A 16433-nucleotide genomic window follows, 5' to 3' on the forward strand; every position below is an offset into this window, starting at 1 on the left:
TTGGGGAGGCCGCCATCTTAACGGGTCGAGACGGGAGAACTACATTTCCCAGCGTGCCCCGCGCGCGGACTACAGCTCCCGGCGTGCCTCGCGGCGGTGAGGCCGGGCGGCCCGGCCCGGTGTGGCGGCCCTGATGGCGGCGGGGCCGCCCGTGGCCTATGTGTACAGCCCGGAGTACGCGGCACTCTGCGACTCCCTCTGCAAAGTCCCCAAACGGGTGGGCTGCCGGGAGCGGGACGGGGGAGACGGGAAAGAGGGAGGAGAGATCCTCCTGGTGGGGGCGGTGTAAGGGGGGGCTCTGTGTGAGGAGGGGTCCCGCTGTGTGAGGGGAGCCCCGGCGGGACGAGCTGGGGCTCGGTGAGGGCTGAGGGCTCCTAAGTGGCAGCACGGGCTGCTCTCACTCCGATGGTTGTCTGCCTTTTATCTCTCCTCAGGCCAGCATGGTGCACTCGTTGATCGAGGCGTATTCCTTGCTCGACCACATGATGTAAGTGACTCCGTTTGCTGCCAGGAAAAGCCTTTTGCACTGCTGAGGTTCGGGGATGCTGAGCTCTGCCCTCTTGCTGCCCTCACTCACGGCACGGCTGTAGGGCACCTACCGGATTTCTAGGATCTAATGACAGGCTCCTTGTTAAGTGGACTGGATGGTAACTATGGCAGGCATAATCTATGGCTACCCTTCCTGGCCTGACACAACATGTGCATCACCTTATGCTGCCTCTATGGAGGTCCTCTCACAGCTTCAAGCTGTACTGGTGCTGCTCGAGCCCAGCGAGATTGTGCTGTTGTGCTGTGCTGCTGCTTGGGAGCCTCCCTGTGAAGTGTAGGTGCTGTTCAGGAGAGGAGACAGACTGCGGTCTGGAGCAGAAGAGTTAGAACCCATCTTTTGGCTCTTTAGATTGTGGATATGAAGTGGTAGGAATGCTGCGTTGCAATGCCGGAGGCCCTGGGTTCGATTCCCCCCTGTGGCGCAAGTGGTAGAAGTGCAGCTCTGCTACACAGAGGCTCGAATCCCAGGGGTTGGATGCAGTGATCTCTAAGGTCCCTTCCAACCTGCACGAGACTGTGATACTATGATACTTAGAAGTTTTTCACCCCGAGGGTGGTGACGCACTGGAACAGGTTGCCCAAGGAGGCTGTGGATGCCCCATCCCTGCAGGCATTCAAGGCCAGGCTGGATGTGGCTCTGGGCAGCCTGGGCTGCTGGATGGTGACCCTGCACACAGCAGGGGGTTAGAACCAGATGAGCATTGTGATCCTTTTCAACCCATTTCACAGCATCTCAGAACACCTTGAGAAATCCCACATTCCTGTTTGGCGAGGCCTGGAAATCTCTGCAGCACTTTTTCTTTATTATTTATACTAAGAATTTTGTATAGTTGTTTGGGACAGAAACAGTCAGCCTACAGGCAGGCCTGGAGCATTCTTGCAGTAGCCCTGACCTGTACTACATTGCTGTGTGCAGAGCATTTTAATGTGCCACAAGTTTGAATTGGGCAGGTGTCAAAGTGCCTGAACCCAAAGAAGAGGTGAGAAAGTTGCTGAGGACAGACATGGTCTCTGAACACAACAGAGTTAAGAGCACATAGGTGTCACTGCTCAGCTCCTGCTCTGGAAGAATGGTGCCCTAGAAACATTGTGCCCGCCTGGAGTTGGACTGGGACAGCAAACAGGAAAGGGAGAAAAACCCCCAAGGTGAGGATGAAAGGTTAATTGCAGGCAGCACCTATAACTGTTCCCTGTTGGAGTGGGCCCAGCAGCCAGTGCTAAGCTTGTGAAACAGCCTGTTCCATCTTAACTCAAAGTGGCAGCTGGGTATGAGAGGTGGATGATTTTGTTATTTTCTAGAAGCAGTTGCCAAACTATCTAAGGAGGTTAAAGCTGCACTTCGCAGTGGTGTCCTGACCTACTCCCTCTCCTCTCTGCTAGGATAATCAAGCCCAAAATGGCTTCCATGGAGGAGATGGCAAGCTTCCACACAGACGCTTACCTGCAGCACCTGCAGAAGGTCAGCGAGGAGGGGGACGATGACCACCCAGAGTCTGTGGAGTATGGACTGGGTAAGGACACAAAGCTTTTGCAGTAGGGTAACCATTCAGTGCAGGGTGCTGTTTGCTAGTGGGCCGCACAGATGCCTTGGTGTAGATTTGAGGTGCTGCCAGACCCTTCCAGCCTGCAGTTACCAGTCAGGTTGATGCTTTCTGTGTTGCCAGCAGAGGGTACTGTTAGTCCCATGCTGTTGTTCTGCCTGTCTTGGGAATGACAGCCTGAAACTGCCACCAAGAACCAGACCTGCACCATTTGCACAATGATTTTGCTTACTAACTTGAGCAGCATGCTTCTGCCTGCTGGATTACAAAAAGCTTGAATGATGCAGTAGCTCTTTCCATCTCTGGAGCTGCTCTGTCTGCACTTGGAGGGGCAGCCCTGGGCTTGTACTTCACTGGGGATCTGCTCTAGGGAGGCTGCTATAGGAAATGGAGATCAGGTCCTAGGCATGGACCTATGAGATGCCAGGACCTGTCTGCTGTGTGGGTAGCCCAGTTTTTAGAGGAAAAATACATCTGCTGCTGCATCAGGGCTTTCCTGGTGGAACACCAACGAGCTAAAAGTTTATTTTGCAATCTTGCTATGGGGTAGTGGGTTAAGGTAGCTAAGCATGGAGATCAGAAGTCAGCTTAAAACTCCTTCTGTCAATCTGAGTGATCTGAATACAAGTCTTCTTTTTCCCACCCCCACATTTCTCACCCTCAGTATCTGCCACACAAGTCCAGATATGATACTTGTCACGAGGGTATTGTGCAGTGGTTTGTTTGTAATTTCAGCATGCTCAAAATGTAAAGCCAGAGCAGTGCTTAAGGAGCAGTAGCCCAAAGTGTGTTTTTCCTTTCAGCAGTGCCTGATGCTGGCTGTCACCCACAGGTTATGACTGTCCAGCTACAGAAGGGATCTTTGACTACGCAGCAGCTGTGGGGGGTGCCACCATCACCGCAGCCCAGTGCCTGCTGGATGGCAAGTGCAAGGTAGCAATAAACTGGCCTGGAGGGTGGCATCACGCAAAGAAGTAAGGAAACAGTCTCTTCCCTTGTGTTTTCTCACCTTGTGTCTGACCCAACTTCCCTCAGGAGGAGGAGAAGAACCAGTAGTGCGTTGCAAGAGGGGTGATGGAAGGACAAAGGGCATAGGGCCGGTGCTGCAGTGTGGCTCTGGGGTGTGTCCCCACATCCAGAGACAGCTTCTTATCCCTGGGGGGGTCAATTGAGAAGAGATTTTTACGAAGCATGTTATGGCCCATAGAGAATCGCAAAGGATCAGTGTCCTTTCAAACCCAGGTGAGCGCAGCAAAGCATTGCCCAGATTGTTCTGCGTGGCTTTCTTGGTTTGTGGGCTAGAGGAGTGAAGTCGGACAGGGCTGTCCTCTGACTTTGTTGGTGCTCTGAGATGTGGTGTCAGTAACCCACCTTTGGCAGGAGAGAAAATAACAGCATTGTCCCTGGATCCTGTGATTCTTCCCTGCAGGCATTCAAGGCCAGGCTGGATTTGTCTCTGGGCAGCCTGGTCTTGTGGCTGGAAACCCTGCGCACAGCAGGGGTTTGGTACTGTGGGCATTTTCAACCCAGGCCATTCTATGATTCTGTGATTATGGAGTGCTAAAATAGTTCCTGTGGCTTCCCCGTTTCCCATGGAGGTCTATGTTTTGTTAACTTATGTCCACCATCTTCCAAAACGTCACACCATCCTGCAGACAAGGGGCTCCCCTGAATTTTGCTGAAGTCACATCTCTAACCCTAACTCAAAAAGCATTGCTCCTTTGGTGCCAGCAATAGGAAGCTTCCTGTGCTGTGCAGAAGGGGCAGTTGTTTCTATGCACATACCTCATTTGTGCAGCATTGAAATGGGCAGAGCTCCTGCCTTGCTTCAGCTGGGGCTGCTGCTGGCAAGCACAGGATGGAGAAGTGAGCAGTCGTGTTCTCAGTGATCTGGGACTACTCCTAACCCACCTCTTTCTCTTCTCCACTGCTGCGAGTTGAAGGATTGCAAGTACAGGTGACAAAGCTGAGAGCAGTGGTGGCTGCACTGATGGTGTTCAACCTTGTGGCTGTTTTTCTCACAGAGATGAAGCTTCTGGCTTTTGTTACCTGAACGATGCTGTCCTGGGGATCCTGCGACTGCGCCAGAAATTTGACCGCATCCTCTATATTGATTTGGATTTGCATCACGGGGATGGTAAGGCCTGGCACAGGTTGCAAGCTGCATAGACTCAAGTAAGGCTTCACCTGGTGCAGCAGCAGTGGCTTTGTCCCTTTTCAGTGCGAATTCCCTCAATCCAGTTCTGCCATGTCCTGCTTTGTGGGTGTTACTCTGCCCTCTTGTGAGGTTCTGGGCAGCAGTCTCGTACCTAAAGCAACACAGTGCTGATCCTAATGCAGTTAGCTTCTCTGGCGAGAGCATTGGAACAGGTTGCCCAAGGAGGCTGTGGATGCCCCATCCCTGCAGGCATTCAGGGCCAGGCTGGATGTGGCTCTGGGCAGCCTGGTCTGGTGGTTGGTGACCCTGCACATAGCAGGGGGTTGAAACCAAATGTTGTGGCCCTTTGCAACCCAGGCCGTTCTAAGAATGATGGTGCATTCTAAGAACTTCCTTAGGTCCTTGTCCCTATCCTGGGTGACAGCATTTAATTCTTTCATGTCACCATTGCAAGGGGGAAGCAGTCAGTAACTAATGTTGCTTTTAAAAGAAGGCATGAGGCTATTAAACTAAAAGCAGAGAGGGCCTTGCTGGGAGCAGTCTTTGCTTCAGGGACATTATTTCAACACCAGTTAATGTTTCTGCTCTCCTAACTTTTATGGCGTGTTTCATTTTACTCCATTTTCTCCCTACATTTGGTTTCTGTTGAGTTCCCCATTACTTCTCTTTTTCCCTTCTCACCCTCGCTATTTTAATACATCTTTAAGGAAAAAGAAGAGGTGTGTGGAATTGCAGCAGCACTGGGAAAAGCAAGAGAGCCCAGTAGCTGTGATTCTAATTGAGGCCAAGCTCCAGGCAGAGCATCCATGCTCAGCTCCCTCCCTAGCCTTGCAGACAAGCACTGACTTGAGGTATTGGGACCCCTTCAGTTCTGATTAGCATGAGACCTGTCAGATTCATTTCAGTTGTGACCACTGCTACCTTTGAATTCGGATTTCCATCAATGGAAGATGGCTTTAGTTGAGCCACTTTTGTTTTCCTATTTCATTCATTACCTTCCTGCTCTACTCACAGTGTTTATTGGTCGTCTTTTTAGATTGTCATTTACATGAGTGATGCATGGAAGCTTTCTTCTTTCCCATCTTCTGATAGGTGTTGAAGATGCCTTTAGCTTCACCTCGAAGGTCATGACTGTTTCTCTGCACAAGTTTTCACCAGGATTTTTCCCAGGCAAGTTGAACTTGGAAGGTTTGTGCTAATCTGCTTCTCACATCAGTGGTGAGGTCTCAGCACAGGCACATCTCATCCTCATCAGCATAGGTGTCCTGCTGCCTTCTGCATCTAAATATTCCCTCTCTTTTGACCCAGAAGAAGGAAAAAGGGGGAAACTGTTTATCTGTTATATCTCCTTTCTTCTTGTGGCTCAGTTCTGCTGGCTGCCCTTGGAAGCTTAATTACAAGATGGGACAGAGGGCTAGAACCAGGTCCATTAAAACCTTCCACTGGTAGTGTTAAGTGGGCTTCTCCATAGACAGGCCAGGCACTGGCCCTCTGCTCTTGCCTGAGATTAGTGCTGAGTCTGTTCTCCTCTTCACTGGCCGTGGTCTGTTTCCATTTTCCAGGCACAGGAGATGTGACGGATGTTGGCCTGGGGAAAGGTCGCTATTACAGTGTGAACGTGCCTATTCAAGATGGCATTCAAGATGAGAAATATTACCAGATCTGTGAAACGTAAGCCCTTTAGCTTTGATACGGTTTACTTGGATGGAGTTCTAGAGACCACGTGGATTTTACTTGTTTTTAATCCCTCTTGAGATGAGGCAGGGGGCTGATGAAGGTCCTGGGGTGAGATCTGGGTAGTGCAAGCTCTTTGGTTTGACGCCACGGTGGTTTATAATTGCATGTCAGATAAGTACTGGAGTTGCTTAGGTTCTCAACCAAGGCAGAAGCATTTATTCCAAGAACCACATCTGTTCATTCCTTTAGAGAAATGAAGACACTGTTGTGAAAGCTATGTATTTATCTTCATGATCAGCCTTATGTTTTGGGCTTTAGAGTGCAGTGCTGGGAACGGGATTGTTCCCTTTGTGGCCAAGAGTCTCCTTGAGTAAAGTCCCAGTTGCCTCCTGCAAGGGAATACTTGTAATAAAGAATGAAAAGGACACTGACCCCCTATGTACAGTGTGTGTTAGAGCCAGGGGAGATCTGGTTTTGCCCCAGGAGGATGGGAGAGAGCAGAGTGATAATGTGGAACCACCTCTGTTCCTCTTGTCTTGTGTTTGTGAGAGGCAGCAGGAGCAGACCTTGCTCTTCTCTGTGGCTGTCACAGGAAAGAAATGCCCCCAGGCCTGGCTTCCAGCCCTCCTGCTCAGGGCAGCCACATGTAGTTTGATGCTCCCACTGAGCTAAGCTTGTAGTAACCCACTGCTTCTCTTTGCAGCGTGCTGAAGGAGGTGTATGCCGCCTTCAACCCCGAGGCAGTGGTGCTACAGCTGGGGGCTGACACCATTGCTGGAGATCCCATGTGCTCCTTCAACATGACGCCCGAGGGAGTGGGCAAGTGCCTGAAGTATGTCCTGCAATGGCAGCTGGCAACTCTCATCCTGGGAGGAGGTGAGTGTGTGTGCATTTTGATGGTCACATGGAAGCAGCTTTGTCCTCCTGGAGAGCAAGTCTTTAGCCTCAGCAACTGGATGGCCTCAGGCATTAAATATGTGGTACCAGCAGATGCCAGGCCCAATCTGTGTTGCAATCCTGCCTCAGACATCTGGCAGAGAGTGGTCTCATGTGGGTTTGAACAGAGGCTGTGTCTCTGGGTAAGAAGAGCCCCCAAAACTTACCTCATAAAAATGAGGGTAAACTATCATGGTGGTGAAAATAGCAAAGGAGTGTCCCACCACCACAGCTTGGAGAGGTGTTTGGAGTGGAAATCTGGGAGGGAGTAGAGTGAGCAAGGGAATGTATGATCTCCCTCTCTTTTCCAAGTGTTTTTTTTCCTCATTATTTTAGTCTACTGTAGAAAAACACTTTCCAAGTCTGTCATAGGGTTTCTTTCAGCCAAGGTCTCTCTCTGTGAGGTCATGCACAGCCACAATGGACATGACCACTGCCATGCTGCAAATGAGACCTCCTGTGCTTGTGAAGTGGTCACCAGCTGACAGATCTGAAGCTGCTGAGTACCTCTCAGACATGACAGGGCTCACTAACAAATGGCTGGACACGTGCATCTTGCTTTATGGAGCCAAGCATTAAAAAGCAGCAATTCCTTGTCTCCACTGCTACCCTTGCACTTCTCTCCCTATTGCTGATGACAACCTGTCCTTGTTGTCAAGAGAGATCATTCTGGGTCTACAGAGGTGTCTGGAGGAGCTTCTGCAGCTTGTTCCCTTCAATAAAATCTCTCTCTTTCCTTTTCCCCAATCTTTTCCCTTCCAAAATCACAATTCTTGCTGGAGACAGGAGGCTACAACCTTGCCAACACAGCTCGCTGCTGGACGTACTTGACTGGGGTCATCCTTGGCAGAACGCTGTCCTCTGAGATCCCTGATCACGAGGTGAAGTTTTCCAAGCCCTCCCTTCTTATGTAAGAACAGTCACCCCACCTAATCCAGGAAGCACCCTCAGCTCAGAGCTGTTTAGTTGAGACTCTCCTATAGCAATAATGCGCTTCCCTAGCAGGATAGTGGGTGCTTGTTCGCAATAACTGAGGTTGTCTGCGTCTTTTTTGAAAGGTTCTAAGAAACTAATAAGCTCCAGCCTCGGGTAATCACAGAGGATGAGGAGATGGAGTCACCTGTGTGCTCAGAGAGCTCCTTGGGATGTGCCAGGGGGAAGGAGCATCTGAATATCTGCTGAGTTAGATGGAGCATATCCATGGTGTTTGTGTATGGCTGTGCTCCATCTTGGTGGGGATGCTGGATGAGACCATAGAGGGATTGTGAAGTCCTGTTGGCCTTGTTTTGTCTCTTACTCCTCTCCCCTCCATGTAGTTCTTCACAGAGTATGGTCCTGACTACGTGCTGGAGATCACACCCAGCTGCAGACCGGACCGCAATGAGCCACAGAGGATTCAGGAAATTCTCAACTTGATCAAAGGTGAGCAGTTAGGTAAAGCTGCCACTCCTGCTTTGGCCTTATTTTGGCCTTTTTAGGGGGGACTTCTGGCTCACTGGAGTCTTCCTTTCTAGCTGGAAAGATGAACCCCATTTCTTTGTTTGCTCATCTTACACATCTCCCACTTCCCTTGGGATTCTCATGTCAGGAGCACGTTTAGTTCAGAGCTATGGTCTCTGTTAGCAAAGGGTGCTTTTGCCTTTGTTCTAGCTGAGCAGAGGAGTCTGCTAACCAGCTCTGAGTGTTCTTTGATGTCCCAGGCTGGGCCGTGCAGTGGGGCTGAGGTTGGGCTCAACTCTTTTTCCTCTTCTATTACAGGCAATCTGAAGCACGTGGTTTAGTGAAGATGGGAAGGCTCAGGTTCCTGCAACAGCATTTCCCTGTTGGAGAGACGTTTCCAGAGCAGCTGATGACATTTGTCGCTGCGGGAGGAATATGAAGAGGTTACTGTTGGTTCATTGGTGAATCTGTTTCTCTTTAAAAAAGCAAAGCCTGCTGTGTGCCACGAATCTCCATGGGTGGGACAGTGAGCCCTCCAGCCACAGCTTCCCTGTGCCAGCAGAGCCTCTCTTGTTCGTTTCACTTTTTTAACATGGTTAAAGTTTATTCTCACCACTGGTTTTAAATGGTTTTGAAGAGAGAGGCTGCTGTGTTTTAAACACATGGGTGGGTTTTTTCCCCCTCCCCCTCAACATAAACTATTTGAAATACTCCAGCCCTTTTTCTTTCGCCCTGCATCTGCCCTGCCTTGCCTGCACTCAGCTGTGTTGGTAACCATCCCTTCGGGGGAGGAGCCCCTGGGGCTCAGTGGGGTTTAGGTCGGGAGCAGCTGGGTTGTCCCTCCAAGGTGTCCCCATACATGGGTTCCCCCTCCAGCCACCTTAGCAATGTCACCCACTGCAGCTGACCCCTTCTTGCCCCCTGCCCCGTGCAGGGAGGAGACGGGAGGTGGTACCCGGTATGGTTAGTGGGGGGAATGTGGGCTGGCCCCATTTTGGGTAGGGGTGCATGTGGAGAGATCCCAGCTTGGGGCATAGCAGGGAGATGGGGATGTCCCGGTTTTGATGAAGGGATCCCAAGTTGGATGAGGAACTATTGGAGGTGGAGAAGGAAACAGTGGAAGGGTCCCAGTCTGGGTGGAGGGGTCACGGAGGGGTCCCAGCCTGGATAGGGATGATTGGGGTGGCCCTAGCCTGGATGGGGGGCACGTGGAGGACAAGGGGCCATGCGGGAAGGGAGGGGCCGAGTCTGGCCGGGACCCCCGTAGGCAGCGCTGAACGGGACCCGTCGTGGGAGGTGGGAGGTGGGAGGAGGGGGCGTCGCTCACGGTGCTCTCGGGACCTTCGCGCCGCCAGGGGGCGCGCTGCAAGGAGGTGGTGTGGCCGCGGCCTATCCCGCCCATATCAGCCTTGCACCGGAAGCGGCCTCCCTTTCCCGCAGGAGCGCAGCCATGGTGAGTGCGCGGTGCCGCCGCTCCCCTCCGCCATCCACCGCCATCCGCCGCCCCCTGCGGGCCGACGCCGCCGACAATGCGGCGCCGGGCACGAGGGAATCCACCGGGGGGCTGCGGGAGGGCCGGGAGCCCGGGGGTGGCCGGGGAGCCGGCGATGGGGGCGGCGGGCCTAGCGGCGGCCCCGCACCTAACGCGTCCCGTCCTCGCAGGCCCGCGGCCCGAAGAAGCACCTGAAGCGCGTGGCGGCGCCGAAGCACTGGATGCTGGACAAGCTGACGGGAGTCTTCGTGAGTTTGGGGCCGTGTGGGGCTGTGTGGGGCTGGGCTGCGCTCCTCGGGGCTGGGTTTGAAAACTCCCAATGCTTCTTAAGGCGGATCTGCTGCTTTGCGGGCGGGACAGCGCCTTCCACAGCTTCTGAGTGCCAGCTGGGCGCTCGGGAGCCGCGCCGCCATCCCCAGGCGCTGCTGCCCATCCTTTGTGCGCCCATCCTTAGGCTCCTCTCCTCCCGCAGGCGCCCCGTCCCTCTACGGGCCCTCACAAGCTGAGGGAATGCCTCCCGCTCATCATCTTCCTGCGGAACAGGCTGAAGTACGCCCTGACCGGAGATGAGGTGAAGAAGATTTGTATGCAGAGGTTCATCAAGATCGACGGCAAAGTTCGCACCGACATCACCTACCCTGCGGGCTTCATGGGTGAGGTCCGGGGGGAGTGAGGAAGGGTATGTCGGGGGGGCAGCGCTCAGCATTGTGAGGCTGTGGGGGGGATTTTGCCTTGATGATGATGAGGGTGAAAGCGTCATTCAGCAGCCTTTGTGTCCCATTTAAAGATGAGCTCTGTGCTGAATTAGCGTTGGGTAGCGTAGTCATTAACTGCTGCTGTTTTATTTCTCTCTGTGAATTCAGATGTCATCAGCATCGAGAAGACAGGCGAGCATTTCCGCTTGGTGTATGACACCAAGGGCCGGTTTGCTGTTCACCGCATCACAGCTGAAGAAGCCAAGGTGAGGAGCTGCTGCTTGATGCCAGATGGCCCCGGACAGGTGCTCCTAGGGGCAGTGTTTGCCCCTGGACATGTCTGAACTGGTGGCTCTGAATGCAGAGTCCATGCCACCCTTGAGAGGACCAGTCTGGGGCTTTCTGGGTTGGGGCATGGAGCCTTTGTGGAGGAAAATGTGTTGATGATGTGAGGGCAGCTCCCAGATGGACCTACAGGTGCGTGGCCTTTGTTCTTGGTGTGGTTGGGTTGCCTTGACAGGGAGCTTTGCTTGTGGTGGTTGAATGGTCAGAATGTTGCAGACTCAGAGCCACTACAAGCAAGGCTGCTGTGCAGGTCCCAGCCGGAGCTGCAGTGTGCTGCACTAGGAGGCTGTGGGCAGCACTTCTAGGCCCTTCTAAGTGGAGTGTCCTCCTAAATGCAGTGTCAAGGAAGGTGCACCCTGCCTTAAGCCAGGCACCTTGGCACCTCTGCTGTGTGCTGATGGCTGAGGGGAGAGCTGCTGTGCATTCAGGGCCCTTCCATCCCCAGCAGTGCTCTCGTTTCTTGCTGCTGCTTTGTGTTGAGCTGTAAGTCTCAAGCTGGCTGGAAGTTGGAGTGCACTGGGGAGGGCTGCAGGGCTGCAGCGGGCCTGGGGGATGGCAGCCTGTGCTGCATGGCAGAGTGAGAGAAACACTGCGGTCTGGGGGCTTCAATAGGAAGATATAGGGGTTGGTTGTGCAGAGGCTGGGGAGCCTTGTTTGAGCAGGGCTGTGCTTTGCTTGCAGTACAAGCTGTGCAAGGTGAGGAAGATCTTTGTGGGCACCAAAGGAATCCCTCACCTGGTCACCCACGATGCCCGCACCATCCGCTATCCGGATCCCCTTATCAAGGTGAACGATACGATCCAGATTGACCTGGAGACCGGCAAGATCACAGACTTCATCAAGTTTGACACAGGTAGGTCGAGCATCCCCTGCAGCGTGCTGCTCTCTTGGGAGACTGGTGAGCAGTGCAGGAGCTGAGAACAACTACCAGGCACCACTGATGTAAATAGAGAAGCAGCACCCTCATGCAGGGAGTGAAGTTTCCCTGGTGCAAGTGGAGCACAGATTCCTCGTGTGTCTGGGCAGTGGGAGGAAGATTCCCTGCTCTTTGCTTTAGGGACAAACTGTGGGAGAAGCTTTCAGCTGCCACTCAGCAGCATAGCCAGAAGGTGACGGGGAATGCATTGTATGGATGTTGGGACCATAGAGCTGTGTTCCTGTGGGATTTTGGTGTTCTTCACATGTCTGGATGCTCCACTGCTTTGCATCTCCCTGCCCTGCCAGGCTCTTTGAGGAGCACCACGAGCTCTTGTCACAGCCCTCTCTCCTTTCCTTTAGGGAACCTGTGCATGGTGACTGGTGGTGCCAACTTGGGCCGGATTGGGGTGATCACCAACCGGGAGAGACACCCTGGCTCCTTTGACGTGGTTCATGTGAAGGATGCAAATGGCAACAGCTTTGCCACCAGGCTCTCCAACATCTTCGTTATTGGCAAGGTAAGCTGGCATGGGCTGAAGGAGGGTGTGTCCCCTCCTATTGAAGCCAGGAGTTGTGGGTGTCTTCTGTGCTTGTATGCCCACTGAGTGAAGCTGACTGCCCTGAATTCATAGCCACCTTCCCAGAAAGACTGGGGACAACACTCCATGGTGTTTGTTTTTCTTAAATCAAATCATAGAATGGCATGGGTAGAAAAGGCCCACAATGATCACCCAGCTCCAACCCCCTGCTGTGTGCAGGGTCACCAGCCAGCAGCCCAGGCTGCCCAGAGCCACATCCAGCCTGGCCTTGAATTGCCTGCAGGGATGGGGCATCCACAGCCTCCTTGGGCAGCTTGGAGCTGAGCAGTTCAGGTCACAAAATGATCTGGGCAGGTGATCCATAGGAGTGTCCTCTCCCAGAAGCCTCCAGTATTGCCATCTCTGGATTCTTTAGTCCAGGTTGGAAAAGGACCTGATGGCTTTGGCTGAATGCCTTCCCCAAGGATATGAACAAAGACCAATAGGAGGCCTGTGCACCACAGCTTCCTCAGGGCCTGCTGTTGAGTGAAGGACACCGAACTGCTTGTTGCCCTGCTCAGGCAAGGGCTGGCCCTTGCTGCTTGTCCTCTCTGAAAGGGAGGACTTTATTTCCCTCTGAGTTCCTTGGTGTGATTTGGCTTCTCCTTCCTCACTTCAGGGCAACAAGCCATGGATCTCCCTGCCCCGTGGAAAGGGCATCCGCCTGACCATTGCTGAAGAGAGAGATAAGAGACTGGCAGCTAAACAGAGCAGCGGGTAAACTGCAGCTTGGGCCAGCTGTGGTCCTGACAGTATGTCCAATTAAATTTTATTACCAAATTAGTGGCTCACAGTGTGGTCCAGACATGAGGTATGGGGGCAGGGCACACTGTGCCAGGATGGTGGCAGTGCTGGGGGACCATAAGGAAAACCTGCACCCCACTGTGACACCTCGGGGCTCTGTCACGTCCACACAGACCCTGGCTGGGCTGGAAGGTTGTTTCTTTGTCAGGCATAACTGAGCTTATGGCTCATTGCAGAACATTATAAGCTCTTTCCAAGCCTCAGCACTGCTGGACAAGGTGGGACTAGGTAAAGGTGGGAGGTTTCTGCTTTACCTCTCCAACCCCTTCTCCTCCCCATTGTCTCCTCTCTGCTTTACCTGCACCCTGCAGTGGGTTGGGGCAGGGGGAAGGGTTTTCAGTTCCTGCAAGTTGTTCTGGGGGAAAAATGCAAAATGGGGGGGAAGGGAAGCATGAAAGAAATAACTGATAATACACATAAATAGAATCTTGGGTTATTTTTGCTGGACACAGAGCTCCTGTGCTGAACAGTGGCTGCAGCTCAGCCAGTGAGAGCAGACAACCTCCAGTATATCAGAGCCCCAGCAACTTCTGCACCCAAAGCACCACCTTAAGGCAAACGATGCTGATGCTTTAAAACATTCAAGTGTGAAAAATGATGCTTCCTTGCACACGAGTCCCTTTTCTCTCAAAGGAGCACACTGACGTGCAAATAAAGATCCAGAAATACACGATATCAGCACATCTGTTCACACAGCTTCCCCTCTTCCTCGCCACAAGGGGTTGATAACACAGACAGGTGGAGCACCCCAACGGCAGTGTGAGAACAGTGCATGAGGAGCACCCAGCACCAGCCCCCCTGAAGAGCCTCATGTACCAGCAGCACAGAGGAGAGCTGTGCTTCCTCAGCACCTTGAGGCTGCGGTCAGCCCTCACCCTGCCCTGCAGCTGCACAGAGCTGCACTCAGCTCCCACCAGTCCTCAGCAAGGCCAGCTCAGGGCCTGTTCAAGTCCACGAGCTCCTCCAGCCCTTACGTGGCAGCAGGCGGTGCTCCAGCAGAGCAGGAGGGAGCAGCAGCCTCAGCCTCTGTTGATGGCACTTTGCTTTTCCCAAATTCAATCACCATGGGCTTCCCATGCAGTTTGTACCCGTTCACCAACAGCATCGCGTCCTGAGCTGACTGAACATCTGCAAGGAGAGAGCAGAATGGTTCTCAATGCACACCGTGACGCAGCGCTGCAGCCCCCAGCCCAAGAAAGCAGCATGCAGGAAACCCAGCAGCACGTTTGGATGAGTCCTCCCCCAGCACACAGAAAATGTGAGCAGAGATGAAGGGGAGATAGGAGGAAGGGCCAGGCAGGAGGCTGAGCTCACCAGGGAAGGTGATGAAGGCCTGGCCCCGCATGCGGCCGCTCAGCAGGCGGAACTGGATGGGTGTGCTGTCCTGCTGGAACCGGGCAAACAGCGACACCAGGTCCTGCATGGTCACACGAGGGGCCAAGTTCTTCACATACAGCACCTGTTGTGGAGGCACTGGGGTCAGCCGGCCTGTGCCCGGCTAACGGGTGTACATAAACCCACTGCCAGCCCTTACACCTCACATATAGGAGCCAGCTCAGCTCTGCTACCAGCACGGAGTCCCCCACGCACGCAGGAGCTGGCACCTCCACGCAGCTGCCAGGCAGGAGCAAAGAGCCTTTCCTGGCTGGAAGATGGACAAAGCGTGGTTCATCTCCATGTACCTTGTTGGGCTCCCCAGGACGGTAGGAAGAAAAGCGAGGTATGTTGCGGAGCTCTTCCTCAGAGAGCCGGTTCCTGCAGATCTCCTCCTCTGGGATGAACTCCACAGGCTCCTTTATAGTCACAGGCCCTGGAGGGGGCTGCTGGAGCTTTGATGGAGGGCTGGGGCTCCCTGCCTGGCCTGGCTGGTCAGGAGGTGATGAGTCCTCATGGTCAGAGCCCTGCAGGGCTGGGGCAGGCAGGGAGCACACAGCACTCGTGCTTGGTTGGTCCCCTGCAGGCGGCTGCTTGCCCAGCACCTCTTGGTAAACGCTGTCCAGGTGACCCATGGGGTCCTTCTCATCTGTGACCCTTGGGGTGTCATCTAATCCACAACAGAGAGACACGGTGTGACGGTGCACTTGTCCCCCACCAGCAAAGGGGCCGCTCTGCACCTCAGGGCTCAACCCCATCCCTGCAGGTCGCAGTGGGATCCCTGCTCTGTTAAACAGCCCCAAGGGCAGAAGGGCTGGGAGCACACCTTGGTGGTACAGTGCCCGCAGGAAGGAATGCCGGTCCGTCCCCTGGAATAGAGCGTTCTCGATCTCCATCTCCCTCCTGCTCAGCTGTTTGCTGCCAGCAAACCTCTGCGGCAGCTGCAGGATGCGCTGCCTCTCGTCCATCTTCTGCTGGATGGCATCGAGTCGCTCCCGCACGGCTTCGGGGGCCGCCCCCAGCCCGGAGCGCTGCAACCAAGGGGCCGCCGTCAAACGGGCCCCGCCGCGTGGGGCGGCCGAGAGCCGAGAGGAGGCGGCTCCGCATCCGGCCGGTGTTTATGGGGCTGTCACACAGCGGAGCGGCCTCACCTTCCCCGCAGCGCGGTTCCTCCATAGCTCGATCTCGGGGTCGGACAGCCCCAGGTCCCGCAGCGCCGCGGTCTCTCTGTCGCTCTCCTGCAGCTCTCGGAACTGGGACAGGCTCAGAGCCCCGGCCGCCGCCTCCCCGAAGGGCCGGTAGAACGCGGCCGGAGCGAAGCACCTCCGCTTCGACTTACACCTGCACCGAGAGCGGAACGACCGCCGGGAGCTGAGCGGGGCTGCCGCACCATCAGCACCCCCATCCCCCGGCCGGGACCCACCGCTCGATGGAGGCGTTGGTGTCCAGCTGCTGCTGCAGGAGGCTCTTCAGCTGCCGCTCCCCCTCCGTCTCCAGCTCCTCCAGCAGCACCTCATCGCTGCACACGCTGCTGCTCACCCTGCTCGGCACGAAGCACCGCTCAGCGCTCGGCCCTGCAGCCCCCGCCCCCCCGGAGCCCCCCGCTCACCTCCGCATGGCCGCGGCCTCCAACCGGGATCCAACTCTCAGCAGCACCCGCGGCGATGGCGGCGGAGCGAGCGCCCCCTGGCGGCGGGGAGGACGAAGTGCCGCAGCGCTCGCACAGCGTTACAAGCGGGATGTTAGAGGCACAACTCATTAACCCCTCATTAAAGCCCACATGGCCGTGGTGGGAAGCTGAGGCTATCAGACTCCTCACATCTGTCAACCCTCTTCTGTAAGGACCCAGCTAACACGGAGCTGTGATTGCAAGTATCCAGCTTGCACAAAGTGCTGAGCCTGGGGCAGCAGTTGTGTGTGTGTGCA

At 54.5% G+C, this 16433-nt stretch overlaps 3 protein-coding genes across 3 annotated transcripts; 2 read left to right on the top strand and 1 right to left on the bottom strand.

Annotated features, from left to right (window-relative positions):
- Nucleotides 1–73: 73 nt before the first annotated feature.
- Nucleotides 74–9013, top strand: HDAC8 (histone deacetylase 8). The gene is made up of 11 exons (XM_015860034.1): nt 74–217; nt 435–487; nt 1930–2060; nt 2923–3064; nt 4115–4227; nt 5341–5418; nt 5811–5919; nt 6629–6801; nt 7648–7742; nt 8178–8283; nt 8620–9013. Exons 1-11 carry the CDS (start codon nt 134–136, stop codon nt 8640–8642), a joined length of 1107 nt encoding a protein of 368 aa, XP_015715520.1. The 5' UTR covers nt 74–133; the 3' UTR covers nt 8643–9013.
- Nucleotides 9014–9569: 556 nt separating this feature from the next.
- On the top strand, nt 9570–13109 carry RPS4X (ribosomal protein S4 X-linked). Its single transcript, XM_015860036.2, has 7 exons — nt 9570–9754; nt 9964–10041; nt 10266–10446; nt 10657–10754; nt 11515–11686; nt 12112–12269; nt 12949–13109. The coding sequence occupies exons 1-7, from the start codon at nt 9752–9754 to the stop codon at nt 13048–13050; spliced, it is 792 nt and encodes a 263-aa protein (XP_015715522.1). The 5' UTR covers nt 9570–9751; the 3' UTR covers nt 13051–13109.
- A 445-nt stretch (nt 13110–13554) lies between these two features.
- Nucleotides 13555–16371, bottom strand: RBM41 (RNA binding motif protein 41). The gene is made up of 7 exons (XM_015860033.2): nt 16117–16371; nt 15931–16047; nt 15659–15848; nt 15334–15538; nt 14816–15177; nt 14448–14592; nt 13555–14261 (listed from the first exon to the last, which is right to left on the bottom strand). Exons 1-7 carry the CDS (start codon nt 16122–16124, stop codon nt 14104–14106), a joined length of 1185 nt encoding a protein of 394 aa, XP_015715519.1. The 5' UTR covers nt 16125–16371; the 3' UTR covers nt 13555–14103.
- Between the last annotated feature and the right edge of the window lie 62 nt (nt 16372–16433).

Source organism: Coturnix japonica, chromosome 4 (assembly GCF_001577835.2).
Source record: "Coturnix japonica isolate 7356 chromosome 4, Coturnix japonica 2.1, whole genome shotgun sequence".
NCBI classification, from domain to species: domain Eukaryota; kingdom Metazoa; phylum Chordata; class Aves; order Galliformes; family Phasianidae; genus Coturnix; species Coturnix japonica.

Excerpts from the sequence above, each read along its gene's own strand:
- RBM41 (XM_015860033.2), bottom strand. Across the intron at positions 15,849-15,930 it reads ACCAACGCCTCCATCGAGCG|GTGTAAGTCGAAGCGGAGGT; the intron begins GTGGGTCCCGGC and ends CTCTCGGTGCAG. Across the intron at positions 15,178-15,333 it reads GCGGGCACTGTACCACCAAG|ATGACACCCCAAGGGTCACA; the intron begins GTGTGCTCCCAG and ends GTTGTGGATTAG.
- RPS4X (XM_015860036.2), top strand. Across the intron at positions 10,042-10,265 it reads ACAAGCTGACGGGAGTCTTC|GCGCCCCGTCCCTCTACGGG; the intron begins GTGAGTTTGGGG and ends CTCCTCCCGCAG. Across the intron at positions 11,687-12,111 it reads CTTCATCAAGTTTGACACAG|GGAACCTGTGCATGGTGACT; the intron begins GTAGGTCGAGCA and ends CCTTTCCTTTAG.
- HDAC8 (XM_015860034.1), top strand. The coding sequence starts at position 134 with ATGGCGGCGGGGCCGCCCGTGGCCTATGTGTACAGCCCGGAGTACGCG. Across the intron at positions 218-434 it reads TCTGCAAAGTCCCCAAACGG|GCCAGCATGGTGCACTCGTT; the intron begins GTGGGCTGCCGG and ends ATCTCTCCTCAG. Across the intron at positions 2,061-2,922 it reads GTCTGTGGAGTATGGACTGG|GTTATGACTGTCCAGCTACA; the intron begins GTAAGGACACAA and ends TGTCACCCACAG.